Here is a 20,064-nt window from a genome sequence, read left to right on the forward strand (position 1 = left end):
TTATATTATATCTATGTTGGTTTAGTCTATCTGCTATTGTGTTCCTAGTTTCACCCACATATTGTAGGTTGCACTTGTTACATGTAATTAGATAAAACACAGTTACTAGTAGTATTAGCCTGTATGATTTGTTTTATTCCCACCATTCTCATTGTGGTTCTATTTTTCACCTGTTGTTTAGTTCTGAAGTAATCTCGTTTCTTGCGTATCGGTCTGTCTGTCTCCTTTAGTTTGCTATGTACAAGGTAATCTTTCAAGTTTTTGTTCTTCCTATATGATGTATACGTTTAGTAAGCCATCTGTTCTATTCGCAAAGTTCCTCTTTATTTTCACATTTGTTATTCTGCTTAATGTCAAATAGGTAGTAACTAAGGCTAGTTTGGGACTCTGGTCCCTTTCTTTCACCTCTAGAAATGTGTCATGTGTTTTTCTAAGGAAAGTTCTTGTGTAGCCCTGTTTTCGTAAGGCGTTAACTAGAGTTTGACATGCTATTTTAAAATCACCTCGTTGTGTGCAGATTCTGTGGAATCTCAAGAGCTGTGATTTGACTATGCCTCTCTAAGTGTGTGGTGGATGAAAGGAGGTTTTATGTAGGAGAGAGTGTGTGTCTGTTTTTCTTTAAAATATACTTTGAAATCAAATTTCCCACTTTTTCTCTGTGCTAGTCACATATTTGATTGTAATTGATCTATGGTGTGTGTTTAGTATATTAATACAATCTTGGAAGTCATCTTTGGTGTGTTCCCAAATACCAAAAATCTATAATAATGTGTTGGTTTGAGTTTGCATTTTTTTAGAGCTGTGTCTTCCCACAGAGCCATGTAAATATTTGCATAGGAGGGGGCAAACTTTTTCCCTGTGGCTGTGCCTTTGGTTTGGAGATAGAATTTCTTGTTAAATTCGAAATCATTTTTGGTCATATTTAGGTTCAATAGTTCCAGTAGTTCTGCGTCAGGGCGTTTCCTGTCTGGATATTAATTGAAGACTTCCTTCACTGCCTGCAATCCCGCTTCTGTTTCGAGACCTGTGTGTGTGTGTGTGTGTGTGTGTGTGTGCGTGTGCGTGTGCGTGTGCGTGTGCGTGTGCGTGTGCGTGTGTGTGTGTGTGTGTGTGTATTGTTCACCTTCCATAGTGTCCAGTGAGTCCATTTTCTCCAGGGCCGAATAGTTGACAAACTAGACTGGCTGTTGCCAAACCAAGGTACTTTGGTGCAGGAACATGTACTGGGCCTGAACGCACGTGCGCACGCCACACGCACGCACGCACGCACGCACACACACACACACACACACACACACTTCTCAGGTCCAATGGGACAGTTGCAGCCCTATATTTGCGTATAGTAAACTATGCTAACCGTTTAAGCATAGTTTACTTAGTTAGTTTAGGAATACCAGGCTGAGCAGTTCTGCTTTTTTTAAGTTTGTTGGTATTCAGTCTGGATTCCAGCCAGGCTAAGGATGCAGTTCTCCAGTCTTTCATCATGATCAGAGGTAGAAATAATTACTTCCACAAGATCAGCTCCTGGTTAATTGATAAGAGGATGTCCCTCCAGTGGCCTCCGCCTTGGCAAAACAGAGTTTCTCTCTGGATCTATAATGCAAAGTCCCCTGTTGTAGTTGGTGACTTTGAAGTTTCAGCCAAGGAAACAGTTACTTAATTGACCTGCACAATAGACAATCAAATATCTGAAGAGATATGGCACTTAAAGCTATCTCTAAGGTTAATCAAAGGCTAAAAGTTCTTGCCAGAATATCGATGTTTATAAAGTGCTATTGAAATTGTATTGGCAGGGACTCTGGTACAATACATTTTGATTAGATGTCTGCACTTTCTGGTATACTAGTGTCCCCAATTTTCTGAAAAATAAGCTCTATAGCGACAAACCTCACCAAATACATTACTAAATTAAATTATTACTATAGTATTACCAAAGTACTAAAACTCCATCCCAGAACACACCATTGTCATTTTAATATGACAATGGTCATAGTAGTATTTCAAATGAAAATGTGTACAGGATCATAAAAAAATGTGCTTAAAAAAACATGTTTTATTTCATTTCCAAGGTCAGTGATGTTCACAACTATTCCACAAGTGTAAGCTCCACCAATTTGGTTCCTTTTAGATTTAAAAGCTGTTTTGGAAAGAACTCCTTTTTATACTCTGCTACAGTAATGTGGAATGGCTTACCTGCAAACCTTAAACACACTTTTTTATTGCAGAATAATATGCTGTAAAACTTTCTCTTTATCTATATGGTCTGGTCCTGTATGGGCCGCGGTTGGTGCTGAGAATCTTTTGAGTCTTGCAAGATCAATGAATGATTCATAATTATCTTAATAGCCAAATTTTTGTATAATGTTTTAGTTTACGTGGCACAGAGTCTCGCCAGAACTCACACAGCAATTTTATTGTTATTTTTTTAATTTGAATCTCAATTTAAAATATTTGATTATTCTTTTATTTTTTACATTTGAATATTCATTTGAATATGGAATATTCGTTGGCAGCTCTAGTGATGTTACAATCTCTACTCTCCATACACCCAGAGCAAGTACTCTGGTCTCTACCTTGTGCCGTCATGTTCTTCTGCTATGAGACGGTTGGTTTGGTTCGCCTGACAACCAGTATGTCTCAGATGAAAAATCAAGCATCCACAAGCGCTCCCAGGTGGGCATCTTAGAAGAGCGCCTTGCTGGGGAAAGCCATTTTGGTGGACACAGCCCACTTGTTCCTGCCAAATGTTTTTGCTTGACTTGTACTGCTTGTCTTGTACTTGTCTTTTTATTCCAGTCATACATGTTTGGTTGTGTATATCCTTTGTCACTGTCACAAAGTAAAATTCCTGCGGGTTTGATTGTAGCCGGTGTTTGTGGGTTTGTTCCCTTTATAGCGCTGGTGTTGGTAGAACTGGCGTGTTCATTGCTCTGGACCACCTCATTCAACACGTCGCCGACCATGACTTTGTGGATGTATACGGCCTGGTGGCCGAGCTGCGCAGCGAGAGGATGTGCATGGTGCAGAACCTGGTGAGTTCACACAGAGAGGATGTGCATGGTGCAGAACCTGGTGAGTTCACACAGAGAGGATGTGCATGGTGCAGAACCTGGTGAGTTCACACAGAGAGGATGTGTATGGTGCAGAACCTGGTGAGTTCACACAGAGAGGATGTGCATGGTGCAGAACCTGGTGAGTTCACACAGAGAGGATGTGTATGGTGCAGAACCTGGTGAGTTCACACAGAGAGGATGTGTATGGTGCAGAACCTGGTGAGTTCACAGTTCACACAGAGAGGATGTGCATGGTGCAGAACCTGGTGAGTTCACACAGAGAGGATGTGCATGGTGCAGAACCTGGTGAGTTCACAGTTCACACAGAGAGGATGTGCATGGTGCAGAACCTGGTGAGTTCACAGTTCACACAGAGAGGATGTGCATGGTGCAGAACCTGGTGAGTTCACACAGAGAGGATGTGCATGGTGCAGAACCTGGTGAGTTCACACAGAGAGGATGTGTATGGTGTAGAATCTGGTGAGTTCACACAGAGAGGATGTGTATGGTGTAGAATCTGGTGAGTTCACACAGAGAGGATGTGTATGGTGCAGAACCTGGCAAGTTCCCATTGGACCTGAGACCTGTGTGTGTGTGTGTTTGTGTGTGCGTGTGTGTGTGTGTGCGTGCGTGCGTTCAGGCCCAGTACATGTTCCTGCACCAAAGTACCTTGGATTTGCTGAACAGCAAAGGCAACAGCCAGTCTATTTGGTTTGTCAACTATTCGGCCCTGGAGAAAATGGACTCACTGGACACTATGGAAGGTGAATAACACACACACACACACACACACACACACACACACACACACATACTCTACCCCCCCCCCCCCCCCCCTCAACCAATTTACATCATACAATCTAATCCCTAATGTTTTCAAAAAGAAATAACCACCGAATGCACGGACTCATGCACACACACACACACACACACACACGCATACACTCACATTTGCTTACACACATTTGGACACTGAAAACTACACACACACACACACACACGCATACACTCACATTTGCTTAGTGTCCTATAATTGTGAGTAGTGTCTATTGATATAATAACAGCGGACCTTCGTCAGATATACTGACAAAGGTCGAAACTTTATTTTTTGTCCGCACTGTTATTAAATTATTTTGGGAGTTGCGGAGTGTGCGGAACTCTTCTTTCTCTTTGCAGTCATTCTTCTTTGATCCAGCATCCGTCGAAATGTTTGGATGTGCGATTGTGCGTGCATATCTTGACCGCTATTGTCTATTGATGATAACCTAACCTCACACATACACCCTCCCTCCACCTAATGTCTTCTCTGTTCACAGGTGACGTTGAGTTGGAATGGGAAGAGACCACCATGTAAAGCTTGGTTCGTTCGTCTGTCGGAGAAAGAGGAACACATTCAGGTTTACTGGGACACGGGGCCAAATACTGAGCACAGACCCTGACAGGGATAACACTCCCCCCCCCACCACCACCAACCTCTTCCACTTAAACCAGCGGAGGAGAGAGAGAGGACGTTTGTGGGTGTGAAACACAGCAGTCCGAACTGAACTGAACCAGTCTCTCTCTGTTCATTGGACACTGCAAACTACACCCCCATGGAACCTACTACTAAAGAACAGTCCTTCCTGATGAACCCCCATGTCCACGTTATGAAATGTGAAGAAAACAAAGTGAGGGAGGATGAAAAGCTTTTGCTAAACTATGGGTGGGATTTCAAAGTGAATGGGAAGACAGACAGGTGAGATGTCACATATTAAGTAAGTAAGTGTACGGCACTGGTAACATTGCACTGGTTATTTCACTGCGTATTATTTGTCATCGTGTTATTATTGTAATCTATGTTTTTGTAAACTAATTTATTCAGCCAAAAATATTGTTTTGTTCTTTTGCTTGTTTGTGAGGTTTTGTCAGGGTGTTGACGGCTTTCTTCTTTGTATTCTTTCTCAAGAGTGATTTGAAGAAATTAAAAGCAACTCTTGTTTTGTTTTGCTTTGTTGTCTGCCTATTCATAGTCACACCTGAAGACCTTAATGGTTAATGGTTTACATTTCTACTTGCAAAAAAGAGATTTCAACCTTACTACTACTTTGTACTACTAGGACTTATGTTAAAAAAAAAAAGTTAAAAAAAAAAGAGTTTAATGAAAATGTTATGCACATTAATAATAATTATTCAAATAATAATAATAAATTCATAATTTACATTCGGTGGATATCTTTCACAATAATACATGATACATGTTCTAGACATTCTAATGATCACACAAATATATCTATTATACAATTGAAAAGGTGTGCCCAAAACGCTGTGCGCAAGCCCAGGAACAAAAGGCACCAGCTACTACGTCACTGACACACTGCAACACACACTGCAACAACCCACTAAACACACTAACACGTCACAGACTTACCCTCCGCGTCGACCCACGGCTATCTCCTCATGTCGCGCCGCACGGCCACACTCAACAGTACCCGCGAAAAAATTGTCATCGCACTGCCACTACAGCCGGCTCCCGTCCACACTCGCTATCAATATCAATATCAATAACAAACACAAACACGCCACAAGCACCGACACCCCCGCCTAATTTGTTGCCACGTCTATGAAAACAAGCACAGAAAAAATGCCATTCAACACGCTACTTACACACACTACCACTCGCTTACAATACGCGGACCTGGCAACACTACATTCCCTCTCCCATTCGCTCACAGCCCACCACGTGACCCACACAGGGAGGGAGACGATTGCGTGATGCTTCTAGGTACAGGATTCTATAGGTCACCACTTTTGGTGTGACACACACACACAGTGTACAGCCTGCCGGAAACCAACAGTAGAAGAAGAAGAACAACAACAACACAGGTTCTACACTGATTCTAACTTGGATGGAGAGCGCCGCGATTACATACATACAACGTTACAATCATGCAAACACGACCGCATCGACACCTGACGTGGTACAATCGGGCCGAACCGAGGCGCATATATGGATAACAACAACAACGCCAACACTACACGCAGACGCTGCAACAACGCGATGCAACACAAAACGTAAGTTACGTATGTAACTATGGTTCTATGAATCCTGGATGACTGCTTAACACTGGATGATTTGCGTCCAGTGTTAAGCACTGCCTCTGGCAGTCAGTACGGATGAAATACAACAGCTGTGTACAACGCAGTGTCACTGCAGACACGTGTGTGTGTGTGTGGTGTGTGCGTGCGTGCGTACGCGGGGGGGGGGGGGGGGGGGAATTTGGATCGCCTCGCGATGCAGCTGAAATGGCACACACACACACGCCACAAAACGCTAATAATAATAATAACACAAAATTACAACAACACACTAATCATAACAACAGTACAGAGAACAGTACAGTACACATGAGTACAGTACAGTACAGTACAGAAACAAACCTCACATCAGCATATTAATCCATATCCAATAATAATAATAATAACAAATAATAACACAACACTAATAACTATAATATCAACAGTACAGACAACAGTACAGTACAGTACATCAGAATATTAATCCATGTAATAATAATAATAATAATAAATAACAACACAACACTAATAACAGTACAGAGAACAGTACAGTACAGTACACATGAGTACAGTACAGTACAGTATACTGTTCCTGCGCCTTGCCATGCTCTCTTTCAATCATAATAACAATAATCAATAACACTACTAATAACAACAATAATATCAACAATACAGAGAACAGCACAGTACACATGAGTACAGTACAGAAACAAAGCTCACATCAGAATATTAATCCATGTAATAATACTAATAATAATAATAAGAAATAATAACACAACACTAATAACTATAATATCAACAGTACAGAGAACAGTACAGTACAGTACATCAGAATATTAATCCATGTAATAATAATAATAATAATAATAAAAAATAACACTAATACAACAGCACAGAGAACAGTACAGTACAGTACACATGAGTACAGTACAGTACAAAGACTTACAGTACAGCACAGTACAGTACAGTATACTGTTCCTGCGCCTTGCCATGCTCACTTTCAGACGCAAATACACAAAACCACACAGGGCCACTCAGCCAGCTTGGCAACTTTGCGCTTTCCAAGCAAATGCATAAATTCAAACATCATGGCTTGCCATTGCCTTCTTCCCATTTGCGACGCATCGCATGGCGCGAGGATGAGCGGGCCGAAGGCCCGCGAAATTCTAGTGTATTACATGCATTTTAAAATGAAAGGGTCCAGAGATTTTGAAGTTGTGTAAATCTGTGCCTCTGTGGGGGGTATTTATATGCAAATATCATGACCAATGGCATTGCAAGACTAAACAATGAACATCAATGATGATGTTTAGGTGAAAAAAGAATAGAAAAAAATAAATAATTAAGTGATTAATTAAAATAGAAATGTTACGAGAAGGTCGTTGGGTCTTACCGGGTAGTCCGGCAGCCAAAAAGCTTATTTTGTTTAAAGTGGGAAATTTGGTACAGTATATAGTCTTTTGTTATTGGCCTAAAAATATATACATACATTCATGAATCCACTTGCTGACTGGCTGTCAATATTGGGCAATTTTTATAGAGGTTTCTTGTGACCCTACCATTAACATCCTATAGCAGGCAAAAATGTCTAACTTTCCTTTTGCTTTAAGTAGCATGTGACATGTCAAACTAGGGGGTTTTCATGATTCTGAATCAATTCCAAGCATTAGTTTTGCACAAATACACAAAATGTGCTGTCCTCATCACATTTGTCATGACGTCTATGGCCGTTTTTAGCCCAATGAGCTGTTTTTTGCAGAAATCCGCAAATGAAAGAATCCGCCCTCATAGGTAGAATAAAAGTGTGGTGTGACTGTAGTAGCGTGCCGAGGTTTGTGACAATGCATTGGCGCTTAAAGTTAAATATTAAAAAAAACTACAGAACATTTCAAAGTAAAAAAGTTCCAGCATGACATGCCAAAATCTGCCATTGACCTCCATTATAATTTTCTCAACTTTTAAATGATTCTATTTCTAAAACTATAAAACATTTCAAAGATTCATTTTCAGGCAAACCAGTGTAAAATAAAACAATAAAAACAATGCATAGTTTTGGTACAGTAGAGAAGAAAAGAGCAGTTTAAAAGCAACAACTGGAAAACATCCTATGTATAAAAGTGCAAGAGCCCCAGGGGGACTGAAAGGCCTGACAGCAAGGGGAATGCTGTTCCATAATGTAGGAGCTGCGACAGCAAAGGCACGGTAGCCCCTGAGCCTCTTCTTTGTCGCTGGAATTTCTAGGTGAAAGTGATTTTTTTGACGTGCCAAAATCTGCCATTGACCCCATTATAAATTTCTCAAATTTTAAAGGACTATATTTCTAAAACTATGAAACATTTCAACGATTCATTTTCAGGCAAACATGTCCACCGTAAGATGAACATTTTAAAGTTTGAATGGGGTTATAGCCAGGTCAAGTATGTAGAACTAGTAACGTGCCAATGTTTGTGCTATTGCCATTGACAATGCATTGGGCATTTAAGTTAAATCGGTATATATTCTAAAACTATGAAACATTTCAAAGATTCATTTTCAGGCAAACATAGGCCTACTGTGTGGACACGACACACATGCTGGAACGTAATTCCATTGGACAATTGAGTCAAAAACATACTTTTATTAAACAAGACTAGTTCTTGTATAAAATACGTAATCCATTCAATTCAATAGTTTACATTTTCCAGTAAAATCTACAATATATGTCCAGTAAAATCTACAAGATATGTCCAGTAAAATGTACTGGACATATCTTGTAGATTTTACTGGACATATCTTGTAGATTTTACTGGACATATCTTGTAGATTTTACTGGAAAATGTAGACTATTGAATTGAATGGATTACGTATTTTATACAAGAACTAGTCTTGTTTAATAAAAGTATGTTTTTGACTCATTCATTGATTTTTTTAATAAATGGGGTGGCATTTTTATATCGGTGTAGAAGAAATACACTGATATAAAAATGCCACCCCATTTATTAAAAGTATTTTCAGTTTGTAATCAGAAGTTAGGCCTATATAACTTCTGGTTACAAACTGAAAATACTCATAAACAAATGTTTGTATTGTCCTATGACCACCATGTTCTTTTCTATATAACTTCTGATTATAAACTGAAAATACTCATAAACATAAATGTTTGTCTTGTCCTATGAACACCACCAGCATGAGTCAAATGGCATCAGGTATAAAAATCAATTTATTGTTTTATTCCTCAAATTGGAACATATAACCTTCATGGATGTACAGCTTTTCTTTAAAACAAAATTATATCAGTGCATAAATAATAATAATAATAATAATAAAGCTTTATTTCTATAGCACCTTTCAAAACAACGTTACAAAGTGCTTTACAAAAGGAAACAGCAAAGTAAACATCACACAGCAGGAAAAAAACACAGAAACAATGCAAAGCAAATAATAATACAAGGCAGAGTAAACAATCAATAGAACACAATCAGGAGAGAACAGAATTAAAAGCTAGTCTATAAAAATGAGTTTTAAGTAGCGATTTAAAATGTGGAACTGACTCAGCGAGCCTGATTTCCAGGGGCAGAGCGTTCCATAGGGTGGGGGCCCTAAAGGAAAAGGCCATGCGACCGGTCGAGTTCAGGGGCCCCTTTGGTAGGGCTAGGAGTACTTTATTAGAGGATCTCAGACTGCGGGCTGGTATGTATGGGGGCAGTAGGTCTGAGATATAGGGTGGTGCAAGACCTAGGCTGGCTTTGAATGTGATGAGTAAAACTTTGAAATTGATTCGAAATTCAACTGGCAGCCAGTGCAGAGAAGCTAAAATGGGTGTGATGTGATCATACTTTCTTGAACCGGTTAAGAGACGGGCAGCGGCATTTTGTACTAGTTGGAGACTGTGGGTAGATTTTTTTGAGAGGCAGGTGTAGAGAGAGTTACAGTAGTCTAGGCGGGAGAAGATGAAGGCATGAATTACTTTAGTCAGGTCGGAGGTGGTGAGGAAAGGTTTGATTTTAGAAATATTTCTGAGGTGGTAGAATGAAGATTGGACGACCTTCTTTATGTGTAGTTGGAGGTTGAGGTCTGGGTCAAAGATGACACCTAAGTTTCTGACAGTGGGTTTGAGATTCGGTTGTAGTGGTCCGAGGTTATTTTCGATGTGGGCTCTGGCAAGGGGGGGACCAAACACTAGGACTTCTGATTTGTTATCGTTGAGCTGAAGGAAGTTATTGAACATCCAGTTTTTTAAAACAAAGTAAATGCAGCCACAAAATTATAGCTTCGTGGGCAGTGGAACCCATTGGACCCACAGTGTACTGTGGTTCTCTATGGCTCTGTGGGCAGTGGAACCCATTGGACCCACAGTGTGGTTCTCTATGGCTCTGTGGGCAGTGGAACCCATTGGACCCACAGTGTACTGTGGTTCTCTATGGCTCTGTGGGCAGTGGAACCATTGGACCCACAGTGTACTGTGGTTCTCTATGGCTCTGTGGGCAGTGGAACCATTGGACCCACAGTGTACTGTGGTTCTCTATGGCTCTGTGGGCAGTGGAACCCATTGGACCCACAGTGTTTGGCTTTTCTTAACAAAATTATCAGTGCATAACAAAAACACAAAGAAACATAATTGTATTTGTTCAAATATAGAGTCCATTAACACATTGGCATGAACGTGTGTCTATCAGAGGTAATGATTAGGCCATGACCTTTAGAACATATTGTAAATATGTTGTATTAGTACCCCTGAGGGCTATAGCCTCATTGAAAACGTTAGGCCATAATGGTATCCCTGATGTTGCAAATACTTGCACCTACCTGATGGGCCTGATGTATGCATTGGACCTTACCTACCCCAAGCCTTTGAAGTACACTTTTGAGGTGTTTCAGAAAATATTTCTTGAGCTGGACGCAAAATGTCTCCCAAAGTATATGGTTTGAATTCAAGTTTAAAGTACTAATCTTTTCATGGAGGCCAACCCTCAGGGCTACTTCTAAAAACAATTAAAAGTATGTTCTAAAAGTCATTGGCCTAATGTTTTCGTGGATGATAGCCCTCATGACTGTCTAAAAAATATTTTAAGGTATGTTCTAAAGGTCATTATGGCCTAGGGTGCAGTAATTAGTTCAGTCATTGGTCAGACAAACGACAACCTAGGACTAATACTCCGTCGGAATTACTTGCGGATCCCCCGGCCGTTCTGTCGAGACCACCACCTCTGCTGTACTCAAAGATGCTCAGGACACTAGAAGAGATGGCCTCTTGGACAGCTGCAGCATCATCGTCATCAAATACCTGGGGAAAACAGAGACAGTGAGAATATGCTAAAACAAAAGGTGCATAAATTTGTCTTTGCTCTCTCTCTGCAGTCTGCATGGCAGTTTGTAGCAAGTGTGGCCTGGGCTAATAAGACCTTTAGAAAGGTCTTTAGACCTTTAGACCTAAAGGTCTTTAGACCTTTAGACCTAAAGGTCTTTAAACCTTTAGACCTAAGGTCTTTAGATCGTTAGACCTTTAGACATTTAGACCAAGGTCTAAAAACCTTTAGACCTTTAAGGTCTTTAAACCTTTAGACCTTTAGGTCTTTAGACCTAAAGGTCTTTATACCTTTGGACCTTTAGACCTAAAGGTAAGGTTTAGACCAGGAAAGCACTTTCAAATTTGAGAAATGTGGGGGGGTCAATGGCAGATGTTGGCACGTCAAAAAAATCCCTTTCACCTATACAAACTCCATTCACACTTTTTATAATTCAGCTTTCTGTGGAGTTACATGCTGGAACTTTTACATTGAAATGTTTTGTAGTTTCTGAGTTATTTAACTTAAACGCCCAATGCATTCTCAATGGCAATAGCACAAACTTTGGCATGCTACACATGCTTCATGCTACACCTAGAAACTCCATTCAAACCTATTTAGGTTAATCTTACGGTGGACATGTTTGCCTGAAAATGAATCTTTGAAATGTTTCATAGTTTTAGAAATATAGTTCAAATTTGAGAAACTTATAATGGGGGTCAATGGCAGATGTTGGCACATCAAAAAAATCACTTTCACCTAGAAACTCCATTCACACTTTTTATAAATCAGCTTTCTGTGGAGACGTGTACATGCTGGAACTTTTTACTTTGAAATGTTTTGTAGTTTCTGAGTTATTTAACTTAAACGCCCAATGCATTCTCAATGGCAATTGCACAAACTTTGGCATCCTACTAGTTCTACATATAGGCTAGGCATACTTATACCTAGAAACCCCATTCAAACTTTAATAGGTTCATCTTATGGTGGACATGTTTGCCTGAAAATGAATTTTTGAAATGTTTCATAGTTTTAGAAATATCGTGCTTTCAAATTAACTTATAATGGGGGTCAATGGCAGATGTTGGCAAATCAAAAAATCACTTTCACCTATAAACTCCATTCACACTTTTTATAATTCAGCTTTCTGTGGAGACACATGCTGGAACTTTTTACTTTGAAATGTTTTGTAGTTTCTGAGTTATTTAACTTAAAAGGTTAAGGCACTATATTATTGTGACGGCCCTGCCCCCTCTGCCTCACTGTAGGCTAGCCGGCAGCCTGGGTGATTAGGGCAGAGTGGAGCAGGCCGTCAGGCAAACTGTGTACACCTGAGAGGGGTGTGGTTTGGGAGAGTACATGGGCCTCTCCTTCCATGCTCTCAAGCCAGCTCGCTTTCCAAGCAGTTGCACACCTTTTACAACACTCACACAGCACACTCCATACATCCTATACACTGCATACATGACTGATTACTGACATTGTCACATCTCATACCAGGTTATTTGATTATTGCGTAACGTATTTTAATTTAGAATAATAAATATATAATATAAAAGGTTTGCCTTGTGTGTGGACTCCCTTTTTGTCATGTATTGCCCTAGAGTGCATGACAATCTATAATAATTGCTATAGCGTTTGTAACAGGAGTATCCCTGTCTCTCCAGCTCTCTCTTTGATAAGAAAATACATTTTCATGTAGGTGACAAACTTTCTGCCAGGAAAGAGTACCCATTTATCAGCTTCAATTTGATAGTGTTCCTCCAGACAGTTCCAATTTTGTCTGCTCATTTCTTTGTGCCATCACTTCCAATTTCACTTGTGAAATTTGTATCCTGTCTGAGTTCTTTATCCTGATTGGATCAAATTGGTATCCTGACCTTTAATAAAGAGCTGGCTGGAGAGACATGGAGACTCCTGTTACTGAACAACACTATACATAGGGGTCATCAACAGGAGGTCCGGGACCCCTGGGGGGTCCTCACTACAGGAGGGCCGCCAAATCTTTGAGTGATAGATTATTTTTTCACATTAAACCCTAACACCTTAATGCACCTAAAAATGTAATGACCTTTTTTTCTTTCTTTTTTTGTATTCAGACAGCAAGCAATGGGTAGAACGCTCCCAAAAAAATGTAGTCTCTGCAGGCCCGGTTCTTCCTACAGGCCGACGAAGCAACGGCTTCGAGCGCCATGGGGGAGGGGCGCCAAAAATAAAATAATTTTTTTTTTTTTTTTAACTCTGTCCCAACTCTGTCTGCACCGTGTCCCCCCAGTGCCCCCCCAGTGTCTCCCCAGTGCCCCCCCAGTGCCTCCCCAGTGCCTCCCCAGTGTCTCCCCAGTGCCAGTGTCCCGCCAGTGCCTCCACAGAGCCTCCCCAGTGTCCCCACAGTGCCTCCCCAATGGACCCCCAGTGCCTCCACAGTGTCCCCACTGTCCCCCCAGTGCCTCCACAGTGTCTCCTCAATTTTTGGGACAGAGTTAAAAAACAAAACAAAACAAAAAACACTTTTTTAATTTTTTTATTTTTTGAGGGGGGGGGGGACAGTGTTGAATGCAGATTGCGGCCCCTAGATGTGGCACAGAGACAATTCTTTTTGGGAGCGTTCTACCCTTTGCTGGCTGTCTGAATACCAAAAAAAGGTCATTCAAATTTTGACATATTATTGCTTATAGCAGCTTTAATCTCAAGTTTGGTGTAATTTTCATTATTCAGTTAGATATAAAACCCAGCCCTACAAGCGCGCACACACACACACACACACACACACACACACACACACACACACACACACACACACTGCGAGCATTCTTGTCAATAGTATTCTCAGAGTACTATTGACAAGAATGCTTGCAAAATGTGTACTACTCTGCACTCTCTAATAACTGCATGCAGGGAGTCAGAGCAGGTGTGTGAGCTGGCTGGAGAAGAGCGTATCGCCTGTAGCACCGCAAAATGCTGCCGAAGACATTTCCCAGTGCCTCCTTCATTCCGCCATGGTCCAAGCACACCTGCTGCAATTGCATGCATTAGAGGGGGCAGAAGTGAGTTTTAATACTCTAAGGTTGCAGACAGCTTGGGGGCCAACACATACACAGACACGCACGCACGCACGCACGCACGCACACACGCACACACACACGCACACACACACACAAGGTAGGCCTATGCACACAGTCAGATTCATGTGCACAATATACAGTCGAACAAACTCAGACTTCCAGACAGCGTAAAAACTACTTTATTCTCTCATTCTCTTCAAACAGAAAACTTTAGAAAGATTCTATTTAGTAAACATGTTGCTCATTATAAATCTCCTTTATAAATATGGTGTGAGGGTGCACTGAGTACTGAGGGTGCTCCACAGTGAAACCTAACACATGCTTCATCGTACCAAAGTGTTGCACGCTGAAAATAACTGGCTTTCGACAGCGACAACAAAAAAAAGGTGCTGCATCGACTGTCGCAACTCATTTAAAATCAGTTCTTTCCGGTGTGCGATACTCTCCTATGACAAAGCACAAATTCGGCCTGAGGTTGCGAGGGTGGCACGTCTCCATGACAACCATGGAGAGTGTAAGGGGTGGCGGGGGGGAGGGGGAGGGGGGGGGGGGAGGTGCAGTAGGGCAGAGAGTAGGGATAGAGGAGGAGGAGAAAATGACATCAATCAACCCAACATGCCCTGACAACAACGACACAAAGCTTATAGGATCAAAATTCCTCCCATGTTCTGTAAATGAAAATAAATCATGCTGTAGATGTAGAAGAGTAGGCCTACGGGTCGAGCCTTCCCACGGTCAGACATCGATAGTAAACAAAGTGGGGGGTTCCTGACTTGAATTATGAGAGCAAATTCCAAAGGACATTTAACATTTGCTTTGGCAGCTACAGTATGTGCGTGGCGTGCGTGGGTGGGCTTGTTGAAAGGCCTGATTTGTGCATTGTCGCACGTCGGTGTCGAGCAGCGCATAACTTGCGCTGTGAGCGTAGATGTGCTATTTTTGCCACGCAACACCGACGTCATGCGGAGCACTATAAATCAGGCATACATCGTACGTGTGTGTGTGTGTGTGTGTGTGTGTGTGTGTGTGTGTGTGTGTGTGTGCGTGCGTGGTGTGTGCAACTGTGCATACCTGTGTGAGTGTATGTGGGTGTGAATACTTACTGAGTGATCCATGTCGTTACTGTTGCAGCATAGCCCTTATCACACCCTAGTGCAGCACAGCCATCTTATTAATAATAATCTTGTAATAATGTGACATGATAATTTAATATGATAATTATGTGAGGTCTATAATAATATCAGTGTGTTGCCATGGTAACTGGACTATAGTCTATATAAAAGCTGCCCCGTTTCCATCTCTCGTAGCAACAGATATTCATTTGGAATAACAAGAACTATAATAACTATATATGCCTTTGTCTTTATCTTTTAAACTAGACGTTCTCTGTACAAATACATACGTACATACACACAATGGTACTCCAGTCACTTATTGTTGTTTTTTTCTTCATATTAAATCTATATTATCTATTTACAATATATCCATTGTATTCTGTGGTGCAAAAAGGTACATGATACATCAGCATGTCTCTGATAGCGAGACTGGTGATTGGATAGAACCAGCTCAGACTTTGAGACACCACTGATCTGCGTTGTGGATGAAAGAGATTGCGCTGGAATCAACACTATAACAAACTTCTCTTCTCATGATGTAACATTCAGTAATGTAAGCGATCGCTGCTTCTATGATATTCTCGTGAGAATTTTCCGAAGAGGCATGAAGAAAAGACTATATGGGGAGGGATATAATTTATGAGAGGTGAGCTGGGGGGGTTTACCCTGTTGTATCTTTTTCTTTTCTAAGGAGAGTTTACTGCATGGACACACATTTTACGAGGCAAGCGTCTGCAGAAAACATGCCTTGTGAAGACTACTTTTTTCCATTTTTGGAATTTCAACATACACGTTATAATCCTCAATGTCATTGTAGCCATTTGTAACTGAGCGTGAACATAGGTAACCAAATGGTTTGGTTACATTTCGTACGCTCTCAGAGTTCAATTAAGAGGATTCTACAGCGTAATTCCGGACTGGATTAAACAACATCCGGTTAGTGCCGCCCTCAATAAAATCACGTCAAACATACAGTGCAACACAATGTTGTCAGTGCTGTGACAAAATTCACTAATTACATGTCACCCTGTAGCAGCATCTTTTCCTGAGCTCCTCCAAAAGCCAAAAGTGCCACAGAATCAGCCCAGGCCACTGACAAGAAGCGCTTTGTCCTTATATTTTACGCAATGGCGTGAACATCATTCCTACGTACATAGACAATGAAACAAAAAGGAATATGATTGTCATCAGGATAATGGTCTCGTCTGAGAGTCTGGTGGGTTTATAGGAAGCGGCTACACCTTTTGCTCACTATGCTACTTATTTTACATGACAGTATAAAGACTCTGGAGCGTCGGCCATCTTTCTTCTTGGAACATGAAGTTGGCATTCCTGCAGGTCTCAAAACAACTGCACACATTACATTGTGAAGAAGCGAGAGAGCCGCTGTGCTTTAAATTATTCTTTTTGAGTGTTGTTATTACTGAGAACACGAAGCCGCACCAAAATAATTAAACATGTGGGAACTTTTAAAATAACATTTCCCCGCAAGCAAACAGAATAGAACCTTCAGGATCCATCCAGGCGTCATCTTGGTACTCCCAGTTTGAATCAGTCGTCTCCATTTAGGTTCCAAAAACACAAGGATGGAAGAAACACCGGTGGTGCTGCGGAGCCTTCGTGATGCATAAGTCATGGAAATCACACGGTGTCCTTTACAAACCAAAAGGGTGCGAACAACAGATGGACAACCTGCGTAATCTATATTGAGTGACATACATTTAGAGGATTAGAAAAGTTTCGTCTTTGAAAAATGCCACCGGAAACGCCCCAGGAACAAAATAAATGTACCATCTCAGTGGAGATTATAAATAGAATCTTGTTGGTTTCCTTTCCCCTTGTCCTTTTATCTGGCTCAGATATTCCCCTCTTATCTTTTACTCTACTTTTATCTTACCAGTCAAAGTGAGTGAGCTAGTGCTTTTGTGTGTGTGCATGCGTGCATGTGCTGTGCATGTGCGTGTGTTTGTGTGTGTGTGTGTGTGTGTGTGTGTGTGTGTGTGTGTGTGTGTGTGTGTGTGTGTGTGTGTGTGTGTGTGTGTGTGTGTGTGTGTGTGTGTGTGTGTATGTGTGTGTGTGTGTGTGTGTGTGTGTGTGTGTGTGTGTGTGTGTGTGCATGTGTGCGCGCGTATGCGTGCATTTCTGGGTGTGCTTATCCTTTTGTGTGTCCTTAGATGTTGCGAGTTTGTGACTGTGTGTGTGTGTGTGTGTGTGTGTGTGTGTGTGTGTGTGTGTGTGTGTGTGTGTGTGTGCGTGTGCGTGTGCGCGGGGCTCAGACGATGCTGCGCGAGCCGCTGGAGTTGCGCCTGCGGCTGAAGGGCAGGGTGTGGTGCAGCGGCCGGGGCGAGTCGGGGGGGCAGAACTGGTGCGGGTGGTTGTAGGGCGGGGGTGGGGGGGGCAGCGGCGGCTGGTCGCCGTCGCCGCCACACACACCCACGTCTCGGAACATGTGCACCGGCGTGGACATGGCGGACTGGATGAGCCGCTGGGAGGCGGGGTTCTGGCTGAGGAAGGCCTCCATGCGGCCGCGCCCGCTCTGGTCCACCACGATCACCTTGACGATCTGCTGGCACTGGATAAGGGTCTCCGGGGGGCGGAGCTCCCCCCCGCCCCCGCCCCCCGCCGGGACGCTGACGGGGCTGAGAAGGGCGGGGGGTGCCACCAGGGCCAGCGTGGCGGCGGCCGACTCAATGCTGCAGGGCGGCGGGCTCAGCTGATAGGTCTGCAGCCTGTTGTGAATTGACACCTAGTTTAGGAACAACAGTCGAGAGAACGCATGAGGAGTTACCAGCCTGAACGCAGCCTCTACGCAGCCCTCATGGTGAGTTGTACCGTCGTGCACACACTGACGGGCAGGCATGAGGCAGGCGGGGCATGCAGAGCAAGCGCATGCAGCGGGATGAAAGTAAAACGCAAGCACGTACACACACACACACACACACACACACACACACACACACACACACACACACACACACACACACACACACACACACACACACACACACGATACATCACCAGCCCAGGGAGGGAAACGTGAGATGTTCAATTGGTCGGAGAAAGTGGGAAGGAGGGAAGGAACGGAGAGAGTGTGTATATGTGTGTGTGTGTGTGTGTGTGTGTGTGTGTGTGTGTGTGTGTGTGTGTGTGTGTGTGTGTGTGTGTGTGTGTGTGTGTGTGCGTATATAACAATAAGAAGCCAGGAGAGAGGGATAAAAAAGGGGAGAGGTGACACCGAGGGCTTGGTGTCTCTCTACCACTATATACAACTCTAAGGGACTGTGTGAGACAGGAGCGAGCTGGGAAGCCAAACGCAAAGGAGGAGATACAGATTTAGGAGTGCGGGAATAAGTGTCAATAATCCTTAGTTAAAAGAATGATTACTGAACTGGTGTAATAGGCACACACACACACACACACACACACACACACACACACACACACACACACACACACACACACACACACACACACACACACACACACACACACACACACACACACACACACACACACACACACACACACACACACACACACACACACCTTGTTACTCAAATCAAATCAGAATATAATTGCAAGTCACTCATCATCATGACAGGCACTGTCATCAAGACAATATGCCATTGTCCATTGTTGTATGTCGATGTATAAAATAGACTCCATGGATCCCCCTCAAGGACCCCTGGGGGTCCCCAGATGGCAGAGGGTGCCAGTGCATGCAGAAACGCCACTGAGGAGAACTATTCCAAAATGCTATGCAAAACCAGTTTAACTAAAATAATATGCTTTGTTAAAAAAGTCGGTCTTTAGTTCTCTCTTTAACACATGATAGACGTTATATCAAGGGTGCTGTCATTATGACATTTCTTCTCACTGTCTCTGATTGTCTTCAATGCTTTGAAAAGTTCAAAGCCATCATTTCAATTTAGAAAGAAGAATACATAAGTGAAGTAAAGCAGACAAAAGTACAGAGATGGAAATGGAAATAATAACAATACTACACTTGACTTTTAAAGCGAGGGAGTGGCTGACCGGGGTGGTGGTCCCACTCTTTAACTTTCATCTGTTGTCACAAACCTGGGTGTTAAAATGGACCCCCAATACGAGGCCCACATCAAACACCTCTGCAAAACATAATTTTTCCATCTCAAGAACATAGCCAAACTCCGTCCCACCCTCACTCTACCTGATGCTGAAAAGTGGGTCCACGCCTTTGTCTCCTCCAGGTTGGACTACTGCAACGCACTTCTCATCAGGATCCCTAGCAAGAGCCTTCAAAGGCTCCAATACATTCAGAACAGCGCTGCTATGATCCTGATGAGAGTGCGTAAATACGAGCACATCACACCCATCCTCCGCTCACTCCACTGGCTCCCCATCTCATTCCGGACTGAATATAAGATTTCCCTGCTAACTCACCAGTGCATCCACTTGGTGAGGCCAAGTGAGTTATTCACGTTTTAAGATTTTCGATCTCATCAGCTAAAATGGGGGGGTGGGGCATCTTGGATGA

General features: G+C 42.4%; 2 protein-coding genes across 2 annotated transcripts in view; one reads left to right on the forward strand and one right to left on the reverse strand.

Moving 5' to 3' along the window:
• ptprq (protein tyrosine phosphatase receptor type Q) overlaps positions 1-4,790 on the forward strand; it is a gene marked incomplete at its 5' end in the record, with an annotated part of 94,258 nt that extends 89,468 nt beyond the window's left edge. The window contains 3 exons of the mRNA XM_079502304.1: positions 2,897-3,032; positions 3,694-3,817; positions 4,370-4,790. Coding sequence (XP_079358430.1) covers positions 2,897-3,032; positions 3,694-3,817; positions 4,370-4,407 — 298 coding nt within the window. The 3' untranslated portion in view covers positions 4,408-4,790. The remainder of the gene's footprint in view (positions 1-2,896; positions 3,033-3,693; positions 3,818-4,369) is intronic.
• A 13,030-nt stretch (positions 4,791-17,820) lies between these two features.
• The window catches only part of iqsec3b (IQ motif and Sec7 domain ArfGEF 3b), a gene marked incomplete at both ends in the record, with an annotated part of 68,473 nt that continues 66,229 nt past the window's right edge, over positions 17,821-20,064 (reverse strand). The window contains one exon of the mRNA XM_079500885.1: positions 17,821-18,294. Within this exon, the coding sequence (XP_079357011.1) occupies positions 17,821-18,294 (474 nt within the window). The remainder of the gene's footprint in view (positions 18,295-20,064) is intronic.

Source organism: Electrona antarctica (assembly GCF_951216825.1).
Source record: "Electrona antarctica genome assembly, chromosome: 5".
Taxonomy (NCBI): Eukaryota; Metazoa; Chordata; class Actinopteri; order Myctophiformes; family Myctophidae; genus Electrona; species Electrona antarctica.